Source organism: Sander lucioperca, chromosome 7 (assembly GCF_008315115.2).
Source record: "Sander lucioperca isolate FBNREF2018 chromosome 7, SLUC_FBN_1.2, whole genome shotgun sequence".
NCBI classification, from domain to species: domain Eukaryota; kingdom Metazoa; phylum Chordata; class Actinopteri; order Perciformes; family Percidae; genus Sander; species Sander lucioperca.
The window spans coordinates 32,475,765-32,494,791 of NC_050179.1; the positions used below are offsets into that span (position 1 = coordinate 32,475,765).

Here is a 19,027-nt window from a genome sequence, read left to right on the forward strand (position 1 = left end):
ACACACACACACACACACACACACACACACACACACACACACACACATCCACCCCACCAACACACGCAACCCTAAACCAGCCTTTAGTAAGAGAGCAGAACCAGCCACACACTGAGGACATTTGATCGCCAGGAACCCAGATGCAACGCATGCACTCTCCACATGTTCCAACGCATTAATTATTCATCAATTCAAAAAGAAAAGAAAAGCAGTATGAGTGAAGCTCCGACCATTGGCCAAACAAACACCATCTCGCCTGACATCTCATTCCAGCCAAACATACGGCTTTAAATTAAACTGCAGAGGCTTCACAGTTAAAACACAAATCAGTCTATCATGTTAAATAAAAGCAAACCGCCTTAGAAACCCATATTTCACAAAGGGTTTGCCTTAATATATTAATATACACTTAGTTGCCAGTTTTTGAGAAACACTGAGGTAGAACTAATGAAGTCACCAAGATGGCCAAGGACGGAAGAAAGAAGGCAGGAAGGATTACCAGGAAGCGAATAAGAGTACTGTTTAAGGGAGGGCAAACATAAAAGATGAAAGAAAGGTAGAAGAAGGAAGGAAAAGAAAGATAAGAAGGGATGAGGTAAAGAAGGAGGGATGCAAGAGAGGGAAAGGTGATGAGTGACAGAGTGATGAAAAATTAAGAAAGGAAGGAAAGAAGCAAACAAAGGAGAAGGACAGGTATGAGGGGGATGATGATGACAAGAAGGGAAGGAGACAGGATGTAGAGGAGAAAGAAGGAGTTTAATAAAGGCGGCAGGGATATAAGAACACACCTATAAGGATGGAGGCGATACTGGCGGCATTGAGGCCTAGCGGGGGGCGTTGCGCCTCCTCTCTGGCCGTCTGCGATTCCCCACACACGGTCTGGAGGTAGGAGGTGAATGTGTGGCTGAGGGTGGAGCCCAGCTGAGACCAACGCATCGAGCGGTCGACCGACACTCTGCCCAGCACCAACTGGCTGCTGGTGACGCCCTTCGCCTCCTCCTCCAGGGCCTCCACAGGACACATGGACCCCGCTCCGCCTCCACCTGAACACTGGAGACGCACCAGGACCCGGTACAAGTCTGGAGGAGAGCAGAGGGACAGGGAATAGAGAAAATGATGTCACAGTATGTACAGTGATTTAATGGTAAACTTGGAAATTCTTGAAAATAGTCTGTGGCCAATCAAGTTGAACGTGAACATGTTAAACAGTTGTGCACATAACTAAATAGTATCATATATCAAATTCCAATGAAACGTCACATCGTGTTACAGTACTTCACAATATTCAATGTTTAGATGTTTAAATGAATGATGAGCAAATAAAAGTGAATAAAAAAAGGATTGTCATATTGATTTCCAGCCCTATACACTTATACGCCTACTCCTTTTCTGTTTGTCAACCTTCTTTCAGTAATGAATTCAATTATAAAGTTGTAGATAGTAATTTTATTTCAGTAAATGTATTAACCATCTCGGTTTTATTTCTAGGATTAATTTAAAGTATAAAGAGAATAAATCACAGCTAACATAAATAAACATTTTTATACTGTATTTTAATAATGAAGCTGACAACTAATTGATTAATCGATAAATCTTTGCAGCTCTACTTTAAGGCATAACACCCATGTGCACACACACACACACACACACACTCACGGAGGTTTTCAAGTAGATCTTTGCAGTCATCAGTTGCCACGTCATGAATAGTGCGATTGCACTTATCCCTCCGCTCGATGTCCTGTTCACTGTGGCTGCAGAGCACCTCCAGACACTCCTACACACACACACACACACACACACACACACACACACACACAGAGAGAGCGAGAGAGAGATCATGACCACAAAACAGAGGGACAGGTTACTTTGTGAGCCTTTGTGAGTAAAAAGCATGTGAACATTAAAGGGTTTGTAATCACATACAAGATTATTTCAACAACACCACCTCTTATGTGTCATGAAAGCATGGATGAATGAGCGGCGTTCTTCATTTATATTCAAGTCAGACACTCGGTGTCGTCTAGTCTGGTGTCTCCTGCATTCATTTAAGCTGAGTGGGACGTTTCAGCCAGCAAGGTCAGCGCTCCCATTATCCTGCCACCACGGAGACTGACGGCAGGGCTGGACGTTAGAGTCATAAATCCACCGACTAGCGGAGACGTTTGGACATTATATTATAGACTTCTGAATAGCAGCAAATCAGTAGTGAAAGCAGGAGGTTGACTAAATATAGCGACATTGAGATTAAAGCTGCTGAAGCGTTTTTTTTTGGCCACAGGGGGACAGAAGACACACCGCCCTGATACATTATCGCTTTATTGCTCATATGTTAGCAAGCAATAGAATCTATGAACATGGTTGATGATGATAAACCCATCTCCTCTTCCTCCTCCGTTTTTATAGCATCAAAATAACTAATAAAAACGAGTCAGAAAACAAATACGTGAACAAACGTCAGCGTGATCAGAGCTACCGAAAATGACAGAAACCATCTTTGCAAAACATTTATTTGATGTGTACTTTGATTTTTTTTTGTTTGCTCCATGTTCCTATACATAGAGGGGGCGGCATTTATGACCTATACTGCATCCAGCCACCAGGGGGAGATCCAGTTGTTTTGGCTTTACTTATACAGTCTATGGCTGCTTCTCAAGTCTCTTATTTGTTATCTCCTCGCTCCTTGGTTGAACCGGAAATTGTTCCGGCCCTTCTTCGTAGAGGCCATCTCAAAGCTCTTATTCCTGCCTCGAGGAGCGAGGAGCGATCTCTGAGGAACTATGAACGAAGAAACACGAGAGCAGCCTTCTGGGAAACCGTGCAGCTGAAAGTCGTTCCTAACTCCGCCCATACAGCTGACTAATTCACGTGACGCTTCAGATGAAAGGACGTCCCATCACTCTAAAACACATTTCCTCGTTTCCTCTCTCCTCCCGTGATTTCCTCGCGTCCCTACCATGCTTCCTCAGTGGGTCGGACTAAGACGCGAGGAAGGAAAGCGAGTGAAGGAAACGGAGATGCAACTCAACGACCTGGGGTGTACCCTATGCATCAAGCCTCTGGATTACACATCCGGCAGCCACAGAGCAACATTAGCATTTAATAAGAGTTGAGTTTATGTTCATCTGATAAATGTTAGGCCAATATTCTGCCCGTCTTTCGGTAGGTACAGCAGGATTATCAGAGCTTGTAACAGTAAATGAAACTAAATAAATAAGCTAAAAGAGGCTGAAAAACCCTATAGTTTTGCACAGTATAAAACTGTGGTTACAGCCCTGTAACAAACCCTTTTACATTAAACATAGTCAGGTAATTCATCCTAATTTGTGTCTTATTCCCACCTTGAGGCCCAGGGCAGCAGCCATGTGTGCAGCCGTCCAGCCGTCGCTGTTGGCCTGGTTCAGCAGGGCAGCAGGCAGTGCCAGGGTGGTGGGGGGGTCAGGCGTCACAGTGGGGTCACCCTGAGTCGGGTGGCAGAGGAGGAGACGCAGCGTGTCCACGTGTCCGGAGCGCACCGTCGCGTGGAGAGCCGTACAGCCATCCTGCAGAGAGGAGGAGGTGATTGATGTCCATGTGCACACAGTGTTACTGCTCACTAAATACAAAACTCTGACTGAAGTTCATATATTTCGTATGATTCACGTTTGTGCAAAGTAGAACTAATGTGATTCTGCTTTTCCACTAATTGTCCACTAATGTCACATGCAGGTTCATACTAGCTAATGCTAATTTACATTATCGATTATTCTGCCAGTTACGTTCTCGATTGAAGTGATTTCAGAGTTTGGTCTATAAAATGTCAGATATTCTATATTAAACATCAATAAAAACGATCATCAAATTTCACCAGAGCACAAATTGACATATTAGTAGGAAAAAAACATTTCTTCTTATTTTAAAAGCATGAACTAGTGAATTTTTGCTCAAAATGTTGCTATAATTATTAATTAGAATTGTTGATTCATTTTCTAAATTAAATTTCTCTAAACTAAATTTTCCAGCTATACTTCATACACATTCAAGCACACATAATGGTAAATATACTGCAACTTTTGATGATTTCAGTTCATACTGAATTTCACTGAAAAAATACCTAGAATTCTTGACCAGAACAAACCACTTTAAGCTGAATTCCACCTTTATTTTAAGCCTCCACTCCTACAAAAGTTGTGTTTTCTGCTTCATGAGGACACTGATCACTGCAGTTCACAATAAACATGTTGTCTTGTGGCAAGAACAGCACCAAAACTGGCTCTGGTAATAGACATTGAAAAAAAAAAAAATGCAAATCAGCTGTTAATTACGCAGCCGAATAATTAAAACACGGGGTTCAGACAGTATTCTCTTCACCAAGTTCAGATATTCTCCTCCATGTTAAATCATTGCGTTTGACCTAACACACGCCGGCCAACATTTTCAGGTGTCTAAAAATACATGTGTGCAGAAGAGGTCAGATAAGCTACAGAGACTCTGGCAGCTCCAGTGGCTCAGCAGGGGAGCCAGGCTGAATGTAGAACAAAAGCAGGTACAGTAACGGAATATATACGGTCTCACCACATGCTTCCACAGCAACTAACAGGACCCTATGGTTACCATGGAGACCTGGGAAGCCCATGCATCAATTAGCTTGCACCAATCAGACGACTGAGCCCCCCCCCCCCGAGAAGTGTGAAACAATAAGTGACAAAATGTGAGAAATGCAGAGCAACAGACATGAAGTAATTACATTTAGTGGACTTTATTTAACTAATATTTGCTCAGAGTATAGTAATAATATCTAATAGTTCCTTTATTTGCCAAGTACGTTTACACATACGAGGATATATCCTCTGCATTTAACCCATTCTAACTAATTAGGAGCAGTGGGCAGCCATAGTCCGGCGCTCATGGACCAACTCCAGTTTTAATACCATTGCCTGAATCAAGGGCAAGCATGTATGTCTTTATTTATTTATTTATGTGGAAGGAAACAGGAGCACCTAGAGGAAACCCACGCGAACACGGGGAGAAGATGCAATCTCCGCACAGAAAGATTCTTGAACCCAGTACTCAACAGTGCTAACCACTGAGCCACCGTGTAAAATGTGACAAATGCCACATATCCATCCACCTGTAGAACTTATAAAAACAAAATATGGAAAATTTGTAAATTTCTGGAGCAGGGGAATGTGACTGATTAAAGGGCACAAAGATCCATAACATTTTAATTGCAAAGTTACATTCCTGAGTCTCTATTCCAATTTATTGTCTGTATTTTATCCTTACATTATTAACGATCAGGACCATTTTTTCACTCTGTAATACTTGTGACAAAACAAATCCTACTTTCAAAGATGTTGCCACTAAACAAAAAACACATTTTAGTCAGACTGAGGCTCTACAATTTGACCTGAAGTTTTCAAACTTTAAACTCACCAGAAAACCTTAGATGTCGAACACATTTGAGCAATGACTCAAAATCTGATCTAGAAACAAGAACCCAAGCACAATGCAGAGCTACTTTTATTATTCAAGGGGGGGATGATGACATGTTTTCTTACAGTACCAAGTCAACAAAGTTAATTTCCTGATGTTTAAATCTGATGCAGTACTGAACATGTGCGACCAATGGCCAGCATGGTGGCGCAGACTTACCGTGGTGGTGCGCGAGCGATCGGCTCCGGCGCTCAGCAGGACCCGGACACAGTCAAGGCCTCCTGCTTCACAGGCCAAGAAGAGGGAGGTCAGCCCCCCCGCCGCCGCCGAGTCCACAGCAGCTCCTGCAGACAGCAGTACCTCCACACAGCTGGAGGGAGGGGGAGCGACGTCAGAAAAACATAACATACACATAAATAAACACAATGTATGGCATCAAAGCTAAAGTGCGCAGTTTCTGTCGCCCCCATGAGGAATTCTAAGTAGTGCCGTCATTAAATGCCATTAAATATTTTAATCGTTTGACAGCACTAATTCTAAGTAATGACAACAACACTGTTGGCGCATCCACATGATACAAGCTTTCGGTGATCGAGCCCCCCCCCCCTTTTTTTTAATGAAAAGGATAAAATAAATATTAGTTTATTATGTACCTATTATAATATCACTATTCTCCACTTTTTCTCCATTTGATTCCAAATCGAGGAATCTCTGTGTATATGTGTGTGTGTGTGTCTCCCGCATGCGCAGTATAGTAGCGGAGGCAAGGAGTTGCTACATCCCTAATGCGCTCATTGATTGCAGTTCACAGGCTACCGGTGTCGTGCCAAAAAGTGGTCATCCGCCAAAAACTGATTGCTGTCTATCCTGCATGCAAATTGAAAGAGAATGACCCAAAAATGAAATTAACCGCACACAAAAACGTTAGATGAACTCTCCAGCACATTGTTTTGTTGCCGGTTGCGCACATTTCTCCGGCTGTTCTGCTCGCTGTAACGGCTCCCTCAGCAGGCTGAGCCGGGATCCCTGCTACCACTGCCCGGGCCACATCGCTTCCTGGATTTGTGACGGCTAGACGAAAAAAAGGGGACACGCCGAATCTCTAGATGAGCCGCAGCAGGGCCGGCCCTAGACCTCTGGGGGCCCTAAGCAGGATTTGGTTTGGGGACTCTGTCTATGTTGCCCCTGCACTTGGCACTAAACTAATTTGTGTATTGTAAATATGAGTAGAGATGGTCCAATACCAGTTTTGCCTCCCGATACCAATTCCGATAGCTGAACTTCAGTATCGGCCGATACAGAGTACTGATCCGATCAGTGTGTCATATATTTTATTATGTTTTAACAGCTGTATACTACTATCCCTGTATGGATATGATATGATTTCTATCTTTGTTGTTGGTCTGGCTCAGGTTAAACTCTTTGTGAAACATGAATACCACAGAACTTTCTTTTATTCTGCAGTTTGACAGTCAGTTATAACGGAAAAAGAACATAAATAAACTACTTTAACGTAGATTTTCTTTAGGGCTTTATTACGTGGTATTGGATCGGTGCATAAACTCCAGTACTTCCCGATACCGATACCAGCATTTTAGGCAGTAACGGAGCCGATACCGATACTAGTATCGGTACTAGTATCGGTAACATCTCTAAATATTAGTTTAAGCACTCATAATGGACAAACAAGCATTTAAAAAGACTAATGTGAGACCTATTAGCAGCAACACTATCTTTAAATAGACTGGCTCTGTTATGAGCTCTATTGTGGGAAATTTCAAGCGCTCTTGGGGGCCCTCTGGTAGCCACGGGGCCCTAAGCAGCCGCTTAGTTCGCTTATGGGTCGGGCCGGCTCTGAGCCGCAGCCACCCCTAAATGAACCACGCTTAGGCCAGCTTCACACTGCCTGTGTGGCGTGAGCGTGTCAGCTGTGTGGCGTGTCCGTTTTTATTTCGGCTCCCGTGTTAACAGGTTAGAGCTTGTACACTGCCTGCGTGACACGCACGTCTTAGGCTCGAGCCGCGCCGAAAACATGTGCATGCTAGAAATAGGACCGACGCCTATTTTTCACGCGACACACAAGCGTGTTGGAAGCGTTTCCAGGCAAAATAGAATACAAAAGGATGTTTATATGTCATTTTGACACTAATACATATTAATAAATGACATGTTAATGTTTGAAAGTCTCTAGGTTTTGACATAAATGCAGATATAAATGTAATTTAAAAAAATAAAAAATAATTGTCGATTTTCAAATATTGCACCTGTCAATACAGAACAAAATATTCTGTAGCCTATTTTGCCGTCATTACTGCCGACGTTGTCTTTGCTGTAATCAAATCAGTCTATATTTATGTTTAACATGAAGTATACTACTGCTTGAGTACAGTAAATCAATGGGAAACATACACAGACAAGGCTAGCAGCAGCAACGCCGCGTCAGACACATTTCTGGTTTGCAAAGACAGAAAACGCCACGCAGCCGCCACGCAACTGACACGCAACAGAAACGCCACGCTCACGCCACGCAGGCAGCGTGTGGCCGGCCTTACAGTTAGATAACGTTGTGGAAAAAGAAACTGGGAACCGAGCAATCAGCCCATTCAGAACAGGCACGCACTCCAAATGGGCACAGCACTGGTACATACTATAGTTGTGAATTGGAGCACCACCTGTTCAGAGACAACGGACGACATCCATCAGCCCTCCAACCAGTAGGAAGAGAGAGCCGATCATCTGAGGAAAACTGAGCCTGTCTGTTAACATGACCACTGAAAAAACTGTCAACCCCTGAAAATGAGTGTGAGTGTGTGTGTGTGTGTGTGTGTGTGTGTGTGTGTGTGTGTGTGTGTGTCAGCATGCCTTTTGGATATCCCCAATCTATAAATAACACTGTGATCAGATATTACAACACTGCACATTCCCCAGCTGGTCCTGGGCATCATGTTTTTGGCACACACACACAAACAAACACTGACAACACACACACACACACACACACACACACACACACACACACACACACACACCTACAGTTCACAGAGCCTCTCCTGCTAGAAGCATGATACATCAGGATCAATACGTGTGATCAGAACTGAGTGTACTGTAGGAGCAGATGTCGTTAATAATTAATAATGAGAGCTCGGAGATAAGCTTCCAATCAGCAGAAATGAAATCAAGCTGCAAACATTAATGATAGCTGTCCAGTTAAATCTCTGAGCTGAGCTGATTGTAGCTGTAAGAAAAACACCCCATAAAGTTTCACAGTCCATACTGTGTGCCACAAAGCCACCAGTTGATACTGGTGTGGTGACGGTACCGAGCAGACATGCTGGCACCGAAACCCAACGCAGTTACCAGCATTGGTATAGCGGTCGTATTACATGCATGGCAGGTTCCAGCTGTGCTCATCTCGCAGAAAAATAGGTCCCATGAGTCATTTATTGAAAGCACATTACATATCAAATCACTAACATTTACTGTTGGGCCAATGTGATACACTAAAAGAGAAAGGTCAAGTCTCAAAAATGCAACCACGGTTATCATAGACCCTGCTGACACTGGGTTTTAAAATGTGTCTTGAGCAATCAGCAGGGCCACATGGAATATGAAAAAAGGCACAATTCCCCGCAGATTTTAAACAAATAAAAAATAAAAGTAAAACTCAGAATGTTAACAAATGGCTGAAAACTGTAAAAAAAAAAATATATATATATATATATATATATATATATATATATATATATATATCTCGGATCAGGCTAAATAAAAGTGTAAACGGCCACCAAGATTTACTTGTCTTGGACGCATTCGACAACATATCTTTTGTAGTTTAAACGCTAATGGGCCCTGACGCTTCCAACGTAACAGGAAAATGGGTCATCAATGCAGTACATGGCGGTTATTTTGGCAGCAGCGCACCAACGCTTTATAACTTGCCCACTTTACGGCGAGTTGGACTAAGTGTTGCGTGAGCATCCATCGTTTTGCCCGATGGAAGGACATTAAACACGTTGTTACAGTACAAGAGGAAGACTCATGGGAGCTCACCTGCTGTGGCCGTGGGCGGCAGCAAAGTGTAAAGGTGTGAATCCATTTTCATCCGAGACATCAGCAGGCGATCCCGAAGACAGCAGCAGCAGCTTCACACACTCTGACAGAGAGAGACAGAAACATGATAATGCTGCAGCCTTCTTGTTGTACACCGTGAAAGGCAGAAAGTAGCCGTGAGCAGAGAAAATTAACAAAATACAATTACAGTCTACAACTTCATAAAAAATGCAAAAACATGTCAGAGTAAATGACTAAAAACTGTACAAACACACTGTACACAGCAGAGCAAACCCTTTTTATTGTTGCCATGGATACTCTACAGTAGGTAAAGTAGTTGGTACGGCACTGTAGGCATAATCCTCCAAAATCTGTGTAAAAGAGTTTTTTTATTAATCATAATACGTTGCCATTAATGTTTTTTTAAGTCGTGCCACCTTCTGTTCCATGAGCGTCAGCCAGTCTGTGTTTTCTCAGAGTTTCTTTAACTAGCTGTTCTGAAAAGATGAAACATGATACAGTTCTGCCTTTGTTCTGTCCAATATGCTGAAATAAAGACAACTTCAGCCCCTCCTCATTTTAAAACAACAAAGATGAATCAACAATATATTCGTCTTAGCATTCGGCTACTACATCTCCCAAGAGTTTCAGTGGCGTTTTATCTTTGTATAAAATGCCAAGCCGTCCAAATGTTCCTCTCCAGTACAATAGTACAGTACCCATTTATCTTAGAATATGGACAGAAATCCCCAGACAAATGTTCCAGCTTTTCAAAAAGACTGATGAAAGAAACCTTTTATGAGAAATAACACTGAACATGAAAAGCCAGTGGAGCAAACCAGAAGTGGGGCAGGAGACCAGCTCTCTGTAGTGCATGTGACATCCGCGAATACAAAAATAGTTTTTTATATATATATATATATATATATATATATATATATATATATATATATATATATATATTAATCTCTGTACGGCACATCAAGTATTATGGAGCCACCAGAAAAACACTATAGAATGAATACAGGGTGAATTCTGCATTAAATGAAATACATTCAAGTTATCTTTCTTTATGTAAAACAGAAATAAAAGACTACAACCCCAAAACATTTATATTCAAACTGCTGTTTTATAACAGTCGCCTTTAGCGGCTCCCTACTGCTCGTTACTCGACGTGCGTTTCATGTTCCCGTTGTTGCACACATATTCTATCATCAAACATATTCTATCATCAAACAATCAACCATCTACGCGTGGTTTAAAACGTAGAAACTGATGTCGGTTGTTTCGGGAAATGAAGGAAGTGAAGGAGGAGAGGTAAACGGGGATCAGGCGAGGAGGAAAGCTCTCGGGGAAAAGCAAAAGACAATGAAATATTGATGGGAGGTGTTTGTGTGTCAGCGAGTGTGTGTCCTCTGTGTGTAGGTCCCGCCTACTATACAAGCCCTCAGCACAGGTGTCCTCCAGCTGCATTAGTTGTGTTCATGGATCATCGCTCCTCGACTGAGTGTTACTAAACATCTCAGCAGGGAAGCAGATCCTGATAGACCCACAGTGTGTGTGTGTGTATGTGTGTGTGTGTGTGTGTGTGTGTGTGTGTGTGTATAAAGGGGTCTACATGCATTAATTAGTCTGCGTGTGCGACTGTATGCACGGCACTGCCGCTGTTTGTCAGCGTAACGAGCATGTGGTCGACATCCGTGCTGAGGTTACAGCCCTGACGTGACAGTCCAGCTCATTCTATGGCAGCCAACATAATGGGACCAGCCGCAGCTCTCATACAATTACATTTTATTATATATTATCTAATACAATTACAGACTTTAAAACAACACAATGGAGAGTGTTTATCAGCACCAGGTCTTTGTCCTCTCACTGCATCTTCAGATCGCTGCAAAAAGCACATCAACATCTAGCTGCTTGGCAATGCTAATGTATGCTAAATATGTTGTATCGTAATCATGTTGTCTGCTGTAGAGCTGTAAAGATGAACTGATTGGTTGTCAACTATTAAATGAATCAACTATTTTGATAATCGATTAATCGGTTTGTCTCATTTTTCAAGAAGAAAAAAAAAAAAAAAAAGAATCTGAATTCTCTGATTGCAGCTTCTTAAATAGGAATATTTTCTAGTTTCTTCACTCTGTGACAGTAAACTGGACAAGACATTTTAGGACGTCATCTTGGGCTTTGGGAAACACTGGCTGACAATTGTTCCCCTTTTTCTGACATTTTATAAACCAAACAACTAATGGATTAATCAAGAAAATAATTGACGCATTGACAATAAAAATAATCGTTAGTTGCAGCCCTAATCTGTGATAATCAGACACCTACATCACTGGAACCAGTTGCAAGTTTGTGACACATTCCTTTTATCTAGTCAATCTGAGTACTTAAAGGTCCAATGTGTAGGAATTTCTCCCATCTAGCGTTGAGATCATATATCAATCAACTCTCTCGCACCACGCAGTACGTATTACAGCTACGGTAGCCTTCACGCTTCAATATCCTTTTTCTTTTTTCTGGGCGAAGAAGAAGACTCCTGTTCCTGAAATTTGAATTTTGAATACATGTAGTCCTCCATGTTTTCTTCTTCAAACTTGCCGGGGCCGGGAAGCTACGATACCCATTAGCAGCATTAGCAGCACCTGTGAGTTTATCATGTGACAGAGAAAACGCGAAAGGCGGAGCAGGATGTCCTGTATGTCCCTTACCGGCTAACGTATTTCAAGATGGCGCACGAATATGGAGCGTCTACCCCAGTTCATGCGAATGCAAATGTAAAATTTCAAGCCAAAAGGAATACTTGGAATTGATGGTGATGGTAAATATTCATGAAGAAGGACAAGTTTGTGAACGGGCAACACAGATTTCGATAATGAACAACTAAACACGTTACACACTGGACCTTTAACCTAACGATTCCTTATGCATATACATGAGATGCTAAACCTTTACAGAACCTCGGCCTGAATTTTCATCCCTAAAGCATGAACTACAAGTTAAACCGCATGCATGAAAAGATCTTTTATTCAAAGTGACACCAAACTGAACCTTAGCAACTCATTTTCTTATCACTGAAAGTCCAACAAAAGCACAAAATCATGTTTTAATTTAGCTGCTGTGACAATCTCAGACCATGTTACTGCAGAGACTGTTAGTTGAGATAAGAAAGCAGGTGGCGGGGAGGTTTTGTGGTTCGAGTCTTTCTTCGAAACAGTAATGTCACAGGTTTGATGTCTGGAACATTCGAAATCATGTTCCCGCTAAAGGTTTCTTTCACAAGATATTCAAACCTGAATCACTCACTGGGATTTGCTCTGGAAAAGGGCAATAACGTAATGACTAAAACAGAAATAAATCTCCTTTGTGTCCAGTCTCTTATCAATATGAACCTTTGTTCTACACTTTATTTAATAGGAAGTCAACTGAGCAACTGGCTCCTCTTCAGATTTGATCTTATTTATATTTATGCAGTTTTACAAAGTCACACCGGAGAAAAAAAACTACTTCAGGGCCTTATTTAAAATGCCACTCTGTGACTCGATGTTGACAAGAGGGGGAAGCTTTATAGCACAGCCTTTACGCAGTTTGTTTGTGCAGGTGAGAACAATATAACAATCTCACGTGGCCTCTAAGTCCTCGAAGAGAACTGTGGGTTTGCATAAACACACATCATACTAACTGAAGCAAATGAGTCAGGACAATAGAAGGGTTTAACATGTAGAGCAGATGGATGTGGTCTTCACTTCGCAAACATAACTGTTGTTATATGTTTAAACAAAACAAGAGAAAACTACACCTACTTTCTTAATGATCGCAGAATAAATTTGTTTCCTTTTATATTTTTCTTCAACATGCAGTAAAAGGAAAGCAAGAAGAACAGAGTGTGTGTGTGTGTGTATATACATACTTTAAAGTGCTCATATTATGCTTTTTGGCTTTTTCCCTTTCCTTTATTGTTATATATCTTTTTTGTGCATGTTATAGGTTTACAAAGTGAAAAAGCCAAAAGTCCACCCCAAAGGGACTTACCATCTCCAACAGAAAACACCGTTCACAAACTGCTCCAAACAGCTCTATTGTAGTCCAGCCTTTACTTCAGAGACAAACGTGGTCACTTTGGAACACACGTTATAATGCTCGCCTAGCTGCTAGCATGGCACGCCCTCATACTCTGCTTCTGACTGGCTAGTAGTCCTTACCTAGCTACTGCGCATGCGTGACTCCCAGCAAAGATTAAACAGAAGTGCGATGCCTCACTCTGTAGCTGAAACAGAGAGCTCAACACACAGGGTGAAAAGAGGAGCTGCAGCAATGTGCAGTACAACAAAAATATGGTGTTTGTTGAAAATTAAACCATGTAAACCTATTCTGGTACAACCTCTAAATACAATTATGAACCTGAAAATGAGCATAATACGATCACTTTAATCTTTTGGTCATATGTATTTAAAGATTGACTTCATAGTCATTATCATGGTGGTGTCTTATGAACATGTAAACAATGCATATACTTCATTTATATCAGCCTTGCTCATGGAACAATCAATCCTGTGTGAAACCTTTGTTTGTATTTTAGTGTATCACCCTCTCTCTCTCTCTCTCTCTCTCTAGCAATCAATATGAATCAATAAAAGCCTCTGGGCGTTCCTTGAAGACTACTCTTTGAAATCAATGATCCAGCCAACCGCTGACCGAAACCACAAGACAGGGATTCAATTCCCACAAAGTTCAACTACGCTTTAAAATAAACGTACACATTGGTGCTTTGGACAGAAGCAGCCAGAAAAGTCCCAAGGAAAACAACTGGAGCACACTGATTGATTTGCATGTTATTTAACCAACAGTTATTTAACATTGTGTAGTCAACAGTTTGTGAAATTGCGTCTTTGTGAGGGTCACAATCATAATCACTTCACGATCATAATCACTTATTAGAAAAATATCTGCATTCAGGGCCACAGTCATGAGTTTTGAAGGTCACAACTTCATTTACATCCACCCCAAGGATGATGACCAGCCACCAAATATAAAGTCTATACAATGTTTTAATTATTACTTAATGATTTGACATTTTCATATTTTTCCCCCCAAAAAATGAAGATCTAAAGCATTTCGATTTAGTTCCAAATCCCTCTTTAATGTGACAGGAACTCAATTCAGATAGGAAAATGCAAAATAATTCATTTATTTAATTTCTGTTAAAAGTAGTCAGATTTGAATATACTAAAATAGTCCAAAAATACTGGAATTAGCCTATGAAAAATTTTAGATTTAAAAACGTTCTCCCCAGGTTGCTAAAGAGCCCAAATTCCCAGAAAACAAATCCCGACATGACTTCCATGTCATTAGTGGTAGCCCCGGCCTGTCTGCATCAAAGGGATAGTTCAGATATTTTCCAGTGGGGTTGTATGAGCTACTTCTCCGTAGTCAGTGCATTACCTACATTAGATGGCGGCCGGTGCACCCCAGGTTTGGAGAAGCAGGCAGGAGTTAAAGCAACGCTAGGTAACTTTTCCCGTTTCGGTCCCCCTACAGGTTAGAAGCAGAATTGTCCATTACATTACATTATGCGAGTTTGCCAGATCGGGTAGCGGATCTGTAGTTCGAATGAACTGGACACGCTTTAACGACACGGAAGCTAAGCAATGTACTGCTGTGGACGGGGGTAGTACGCTATATTTAGAATATTTTCACCCCTTTTCCTTTCCGTCGACTGAAACGGGTATCTCTGCTGTCTTCAAAGTCACCAGACTCCTTTGACAAAAACTGTTATTTTATTTTCCTTAGTCCATTTCAAGCTTTATAAATACCTGCTGTGCCTTTAATATTACCCCTTAAAGGAACATGCAGACTTTTTGGGACTTAAGCTTATTCTCCATATCCCCCAGAGTTCTGGGTGCTGCAAGCAAATCACTCTGCCCAAGTAGCAGAAGTAGCAGTGCTTCGCCTTCTGAGAATATAGTTCCCAGTTTACATATGGTTAGAAGAGGGCTGTGTCTCATGTGACCTTGTTATTTGTACACGCTGTGACTATACACATCACAACACAGATCTGTGCTAAGCTAGGCTAGCAGTGGGTGCGTCAGCCAGAGTTACGACACGCACGGAGATGAGAAGGGTATGTATGGACTTATCTAACTCTGGGGGATACGGTGAATAAGCTAAAGTCCCAATAAGTTGGGGTGTTCCTTTAAATGTCAACCAGCCAGCCAGTATTGATGAATCAAATGCCAGTTACCTGTGTGTCCATTCTGAGCAGCAGCAAACAAGGCAGAGGTTTGGTTGTGGTAGAGGTGGTGGTCTTGGTCAAGATGATTGGGCTTGTTGTCCATGGCGGTAGTAGAGGTGGTGTTGGTGGACATGGTGTCGGAGGTGGTAGTGGTGGTCGGGTCTGGTTGGTTAAGCAGCATTGACAATAAAGTGACATTTCCCTGGGAAGCAGCTTGGGGGAGCAGGGGGCGCCCGCTGTCCAGGGCAGCAGGCCCTCCGCCGCTGGGAGAGGAGACTACGGAGGGACACCAGCCTGCAGGGGGGAGGAGGAGCAGGAGCAGCACAGGTTAAACTAGGTGTAGGAAGAGCAGGAGGAAGAGGAAGCGTCTAGAAGTGCTGAGCATGGGAGAGCGAGGGTGTAAGAAGGTGGACGGGTTGGAAGGGAAGAAGAGCACATTTCAATTCCACGCATACTGTAGTACAGTCTCTTTTGTCTGAGCAGCAGGCAGGAAGTAAAGTATGGGATACGAGTTGTAGTTAAATAAACATTTTCAGTGAGTACAAGTTCATGTTGTTCAGCCAAATATGCCCATATTTTTATTTAAAATTCTAGTTGAGATACCAAAGTTTCAAAGATGCAAGATATGTCAATTTGGCTAAAATGTTTATAAAATGAGGTAAAAGATATCTACAAAATTTCCATTTGATGGAATTGTGCAGGTATAAAAAAAACTTGGGTAAAATTGAACTTTGATGAAGAGTTGGAACAAGATGATATAGAATGTAATGCATACAGTGTAATATTGTCAAACCGTGTCACAAACTGTGATATTTAAGAAGAAACAAAATGAGAAAAGTCTATAAAAGGTTAGCTGACTGGCAAATATAGAGCTTTTATTTTGAAGGGTAGCAGGTTAGCTATTTAGCATCCAGGCTATCTGCTACTGAGGATAGCTTAACTTGAAACTAACTGAACATACACAATGTGTGAAGTGCTCCGCTACTAAAGGTAGGTGCACTCATTTCAGCTAGTCACAACTAGCTAGTTCTACCGAAATCAAATACTAAACCTCTAAAAGAAGCAACCCAGGTGGTTTCTGTTGCTGTAGCCTGGAGCTATTCTTGGCACAATCCCATGTGGTGGTTGGTTTATGTTATGAACATACCAGTAGGATTACAGGAGGATTACGGGGAAGAACAAGTAGAATAGTAAAGTGACATACTGAGGTTTTGTTTCAGCCTCAGCTGGAGCTCATCCCGCAAAACTGTGGTTAAAGCTCAACCAGGGAGATTACCTCTCCCTTCAGATCTGCTGTTAATGTGTGGCTTATAAAACAAACTTGTTACCTTCTTATTAAACCTCTTAAAACTCCTGATTACCTTAAAGTCCTTTATAGGTTTAACTTTTTATAAATGTATAAAAATGTCACACTATTGTGCACTGTGTATGCTTTTATATCAGAAACAAATCTGCCTAGATTTAATTTAAAATACAAACCCATAATTCAATGTTTCTAAGGCTGGTTATATATTATTCCAGGTATCTTGTTTTTCTGTGAAATTCAGCCTGACATGTTTGGCATCTTTGGACACTTTGGGATCACCACTAGAATAAAAAAAGGAGAATTCCGGTCTATTTCAACACGTAGCTCTGTTGTTTGTAAATTTGGAGTGCTGTCATAGCGAGAAAAACGAAAACAATCAGTGTTGCCTACACCGTGTTATCCTCCTGCTAGCGTTAGCACCCAGGATGCTGAAACAGGGCAAGTTTTAAAATGTGCTAATAGCCTCTTAACATGTTCAAAATGTCATTCCAAGTGCCTACCCATGTGAAGTGATTCCTTCAGAGTGAACACAGTGAATCTGACCACAGTAGATGAAAAGAAAGAAATGCATAATGTGCAAATTCATCTCTGTTTAGTTCTGGTGTTGAGACGGCAAACTACAACACCGAAAAGAGATACAAAAATATTTTCAAAAATAGGAATATGCTTATTTTATAAATATAAGTGCAACTAGCAGGAGACAAGTTATAACTGAGGTAAGTTTGGAGACACTCTTATTTAATCATTAAATTAATACATATTTTTGTATCTCTTTTCGGTGTTGTAGTTTGTAGACGGTCCCTAAGCACTCGTCTTGCTGTCTCAACACCAGAACTAAACAGAGATGAATTTGCACATTTATGTATTTCTTTCACATCTACTGCAGTCAGATTCACTGTGTTCACTCTTAAGGAATCACTTCACATGGGTAGGCACTTGGAATGACATTTTGAACATGTTAAGAGGCTAAAAGCACGTTTAAAACTTGCCCTGTTTCAGCATCCTGGGTGCTAACGCTAGCAGGAGGATAACACAGTGTAGGCAACACTGATTGTTTTCGTTTTTCTCGCTACTGACAGCACTTGAAAATTTACAAACAACAGAGCTACGTGTTGAAATCGACTGGAATTCTCCTTTAAGTTTGAATACTTTGCCACACAACAAAACGTAAAGATAAACCCACCGGGAGGGTCTGAAAGAGTTTAAGGAATTTCCTCTTATGGTAAATTGGCATAAATTAATGTTGCACAGAAAAAGAATTCACTAACACAGGTAAATGTTCTTTAAGTGAATTAGAACAATTTTAAGTGTTAGAACAGGACAAAACGTCCCAAACATAAGGAAGATGTTCACCGTCTTGCTGTTCCATAAAAACAAGATTTTAAGATAATTTGGTTATTTTTTGCATGCATTGTTTACTGTGGTAATTGATCATATTTGGATTTACTATCTACATATGTTTAACGTTTGGAATATGCTGAACTATTTTGCCTGCTCTGGAAAATAAAACTTAATTTCAAAGCTTTCTCACAACACAGAAACCCTCTAATAAAATGTCTGTGATTGAATCAGCAGTTGACGGGCGCTGCAGCCTGGACAAAAGAGTCTGTCATCACGTCACATTAACAGCGAGATGATGGACAGCATTCGTCTTTCAGTACAATCACTCACCCACAGTATTCACACAGTGGACAAATAGAAATGCACTTACACATTATTTAGTAGGATACTGTTGCAATTATACAGCATTACTTTAAATGATTAGGCACAACAAACGGATGAAGTAAAGAACAGAAGAAAAAAAACACTTGCTAAAACCACACAAAAAATGAGTTTAAAAAAAGGCAGAATGGAGAATTTCAGTGCAGAAACGTGTTTCACAGACTGAAGAGAGAGATACAACAGAGATTGAAGAAAAATAAAAAGTGCAGCAGAGATTCTCAAGGACGTAGATAATGGCAGCCGTTATGGTTGCACTTACTGTCCGTCAGTGGTTGGCGGTCGGGAACAAAAAGCTACAA

The 19,027-nt window shown here is 41.3% G+C and overlaps 1 protein-coding gene across 2 annotated transcripts in view; it reads right to left on the reverse strand.

Annotated features, from left to right (window-relative positions):
- Positions 1-19,027, reverse strand: part of cttnbp2 (cortactin binding protein 2) — a 123,393-nt gene that overhangs the window by 34,761 nt on the left and 69,605 nt on the right. For both annotated transcript variants that reach the window (XM_036002779.1, XM_031279711.2), the window contains exons 5-10: positions 15,710-15,994; positions 9,463-9,565; positions 5,632-5,782; positions 3,339-3,539; positions 1,657-1,774; positions 789-1,079 (exon numbers count right to left, since the gene is read on the reverse strand). In XM_036002779.1, coding sequence (XP_035858672.1) covers positions 789-1,079; positions 1,657-1,774; positions 3,339-3,539; positions 5,632-5,782; positions 9,463-9,565; positions 15,710-15,994 — 1,149 coding nt within the window. The remainder of the gene's footprint in view (positions 1-788; positions 1,080-1,656; positions 1,775-3,338; positions 3,540-5,631; positions 5,783-9,462; positions 9,566-15,709; positions 15,995-19,027) is intronic.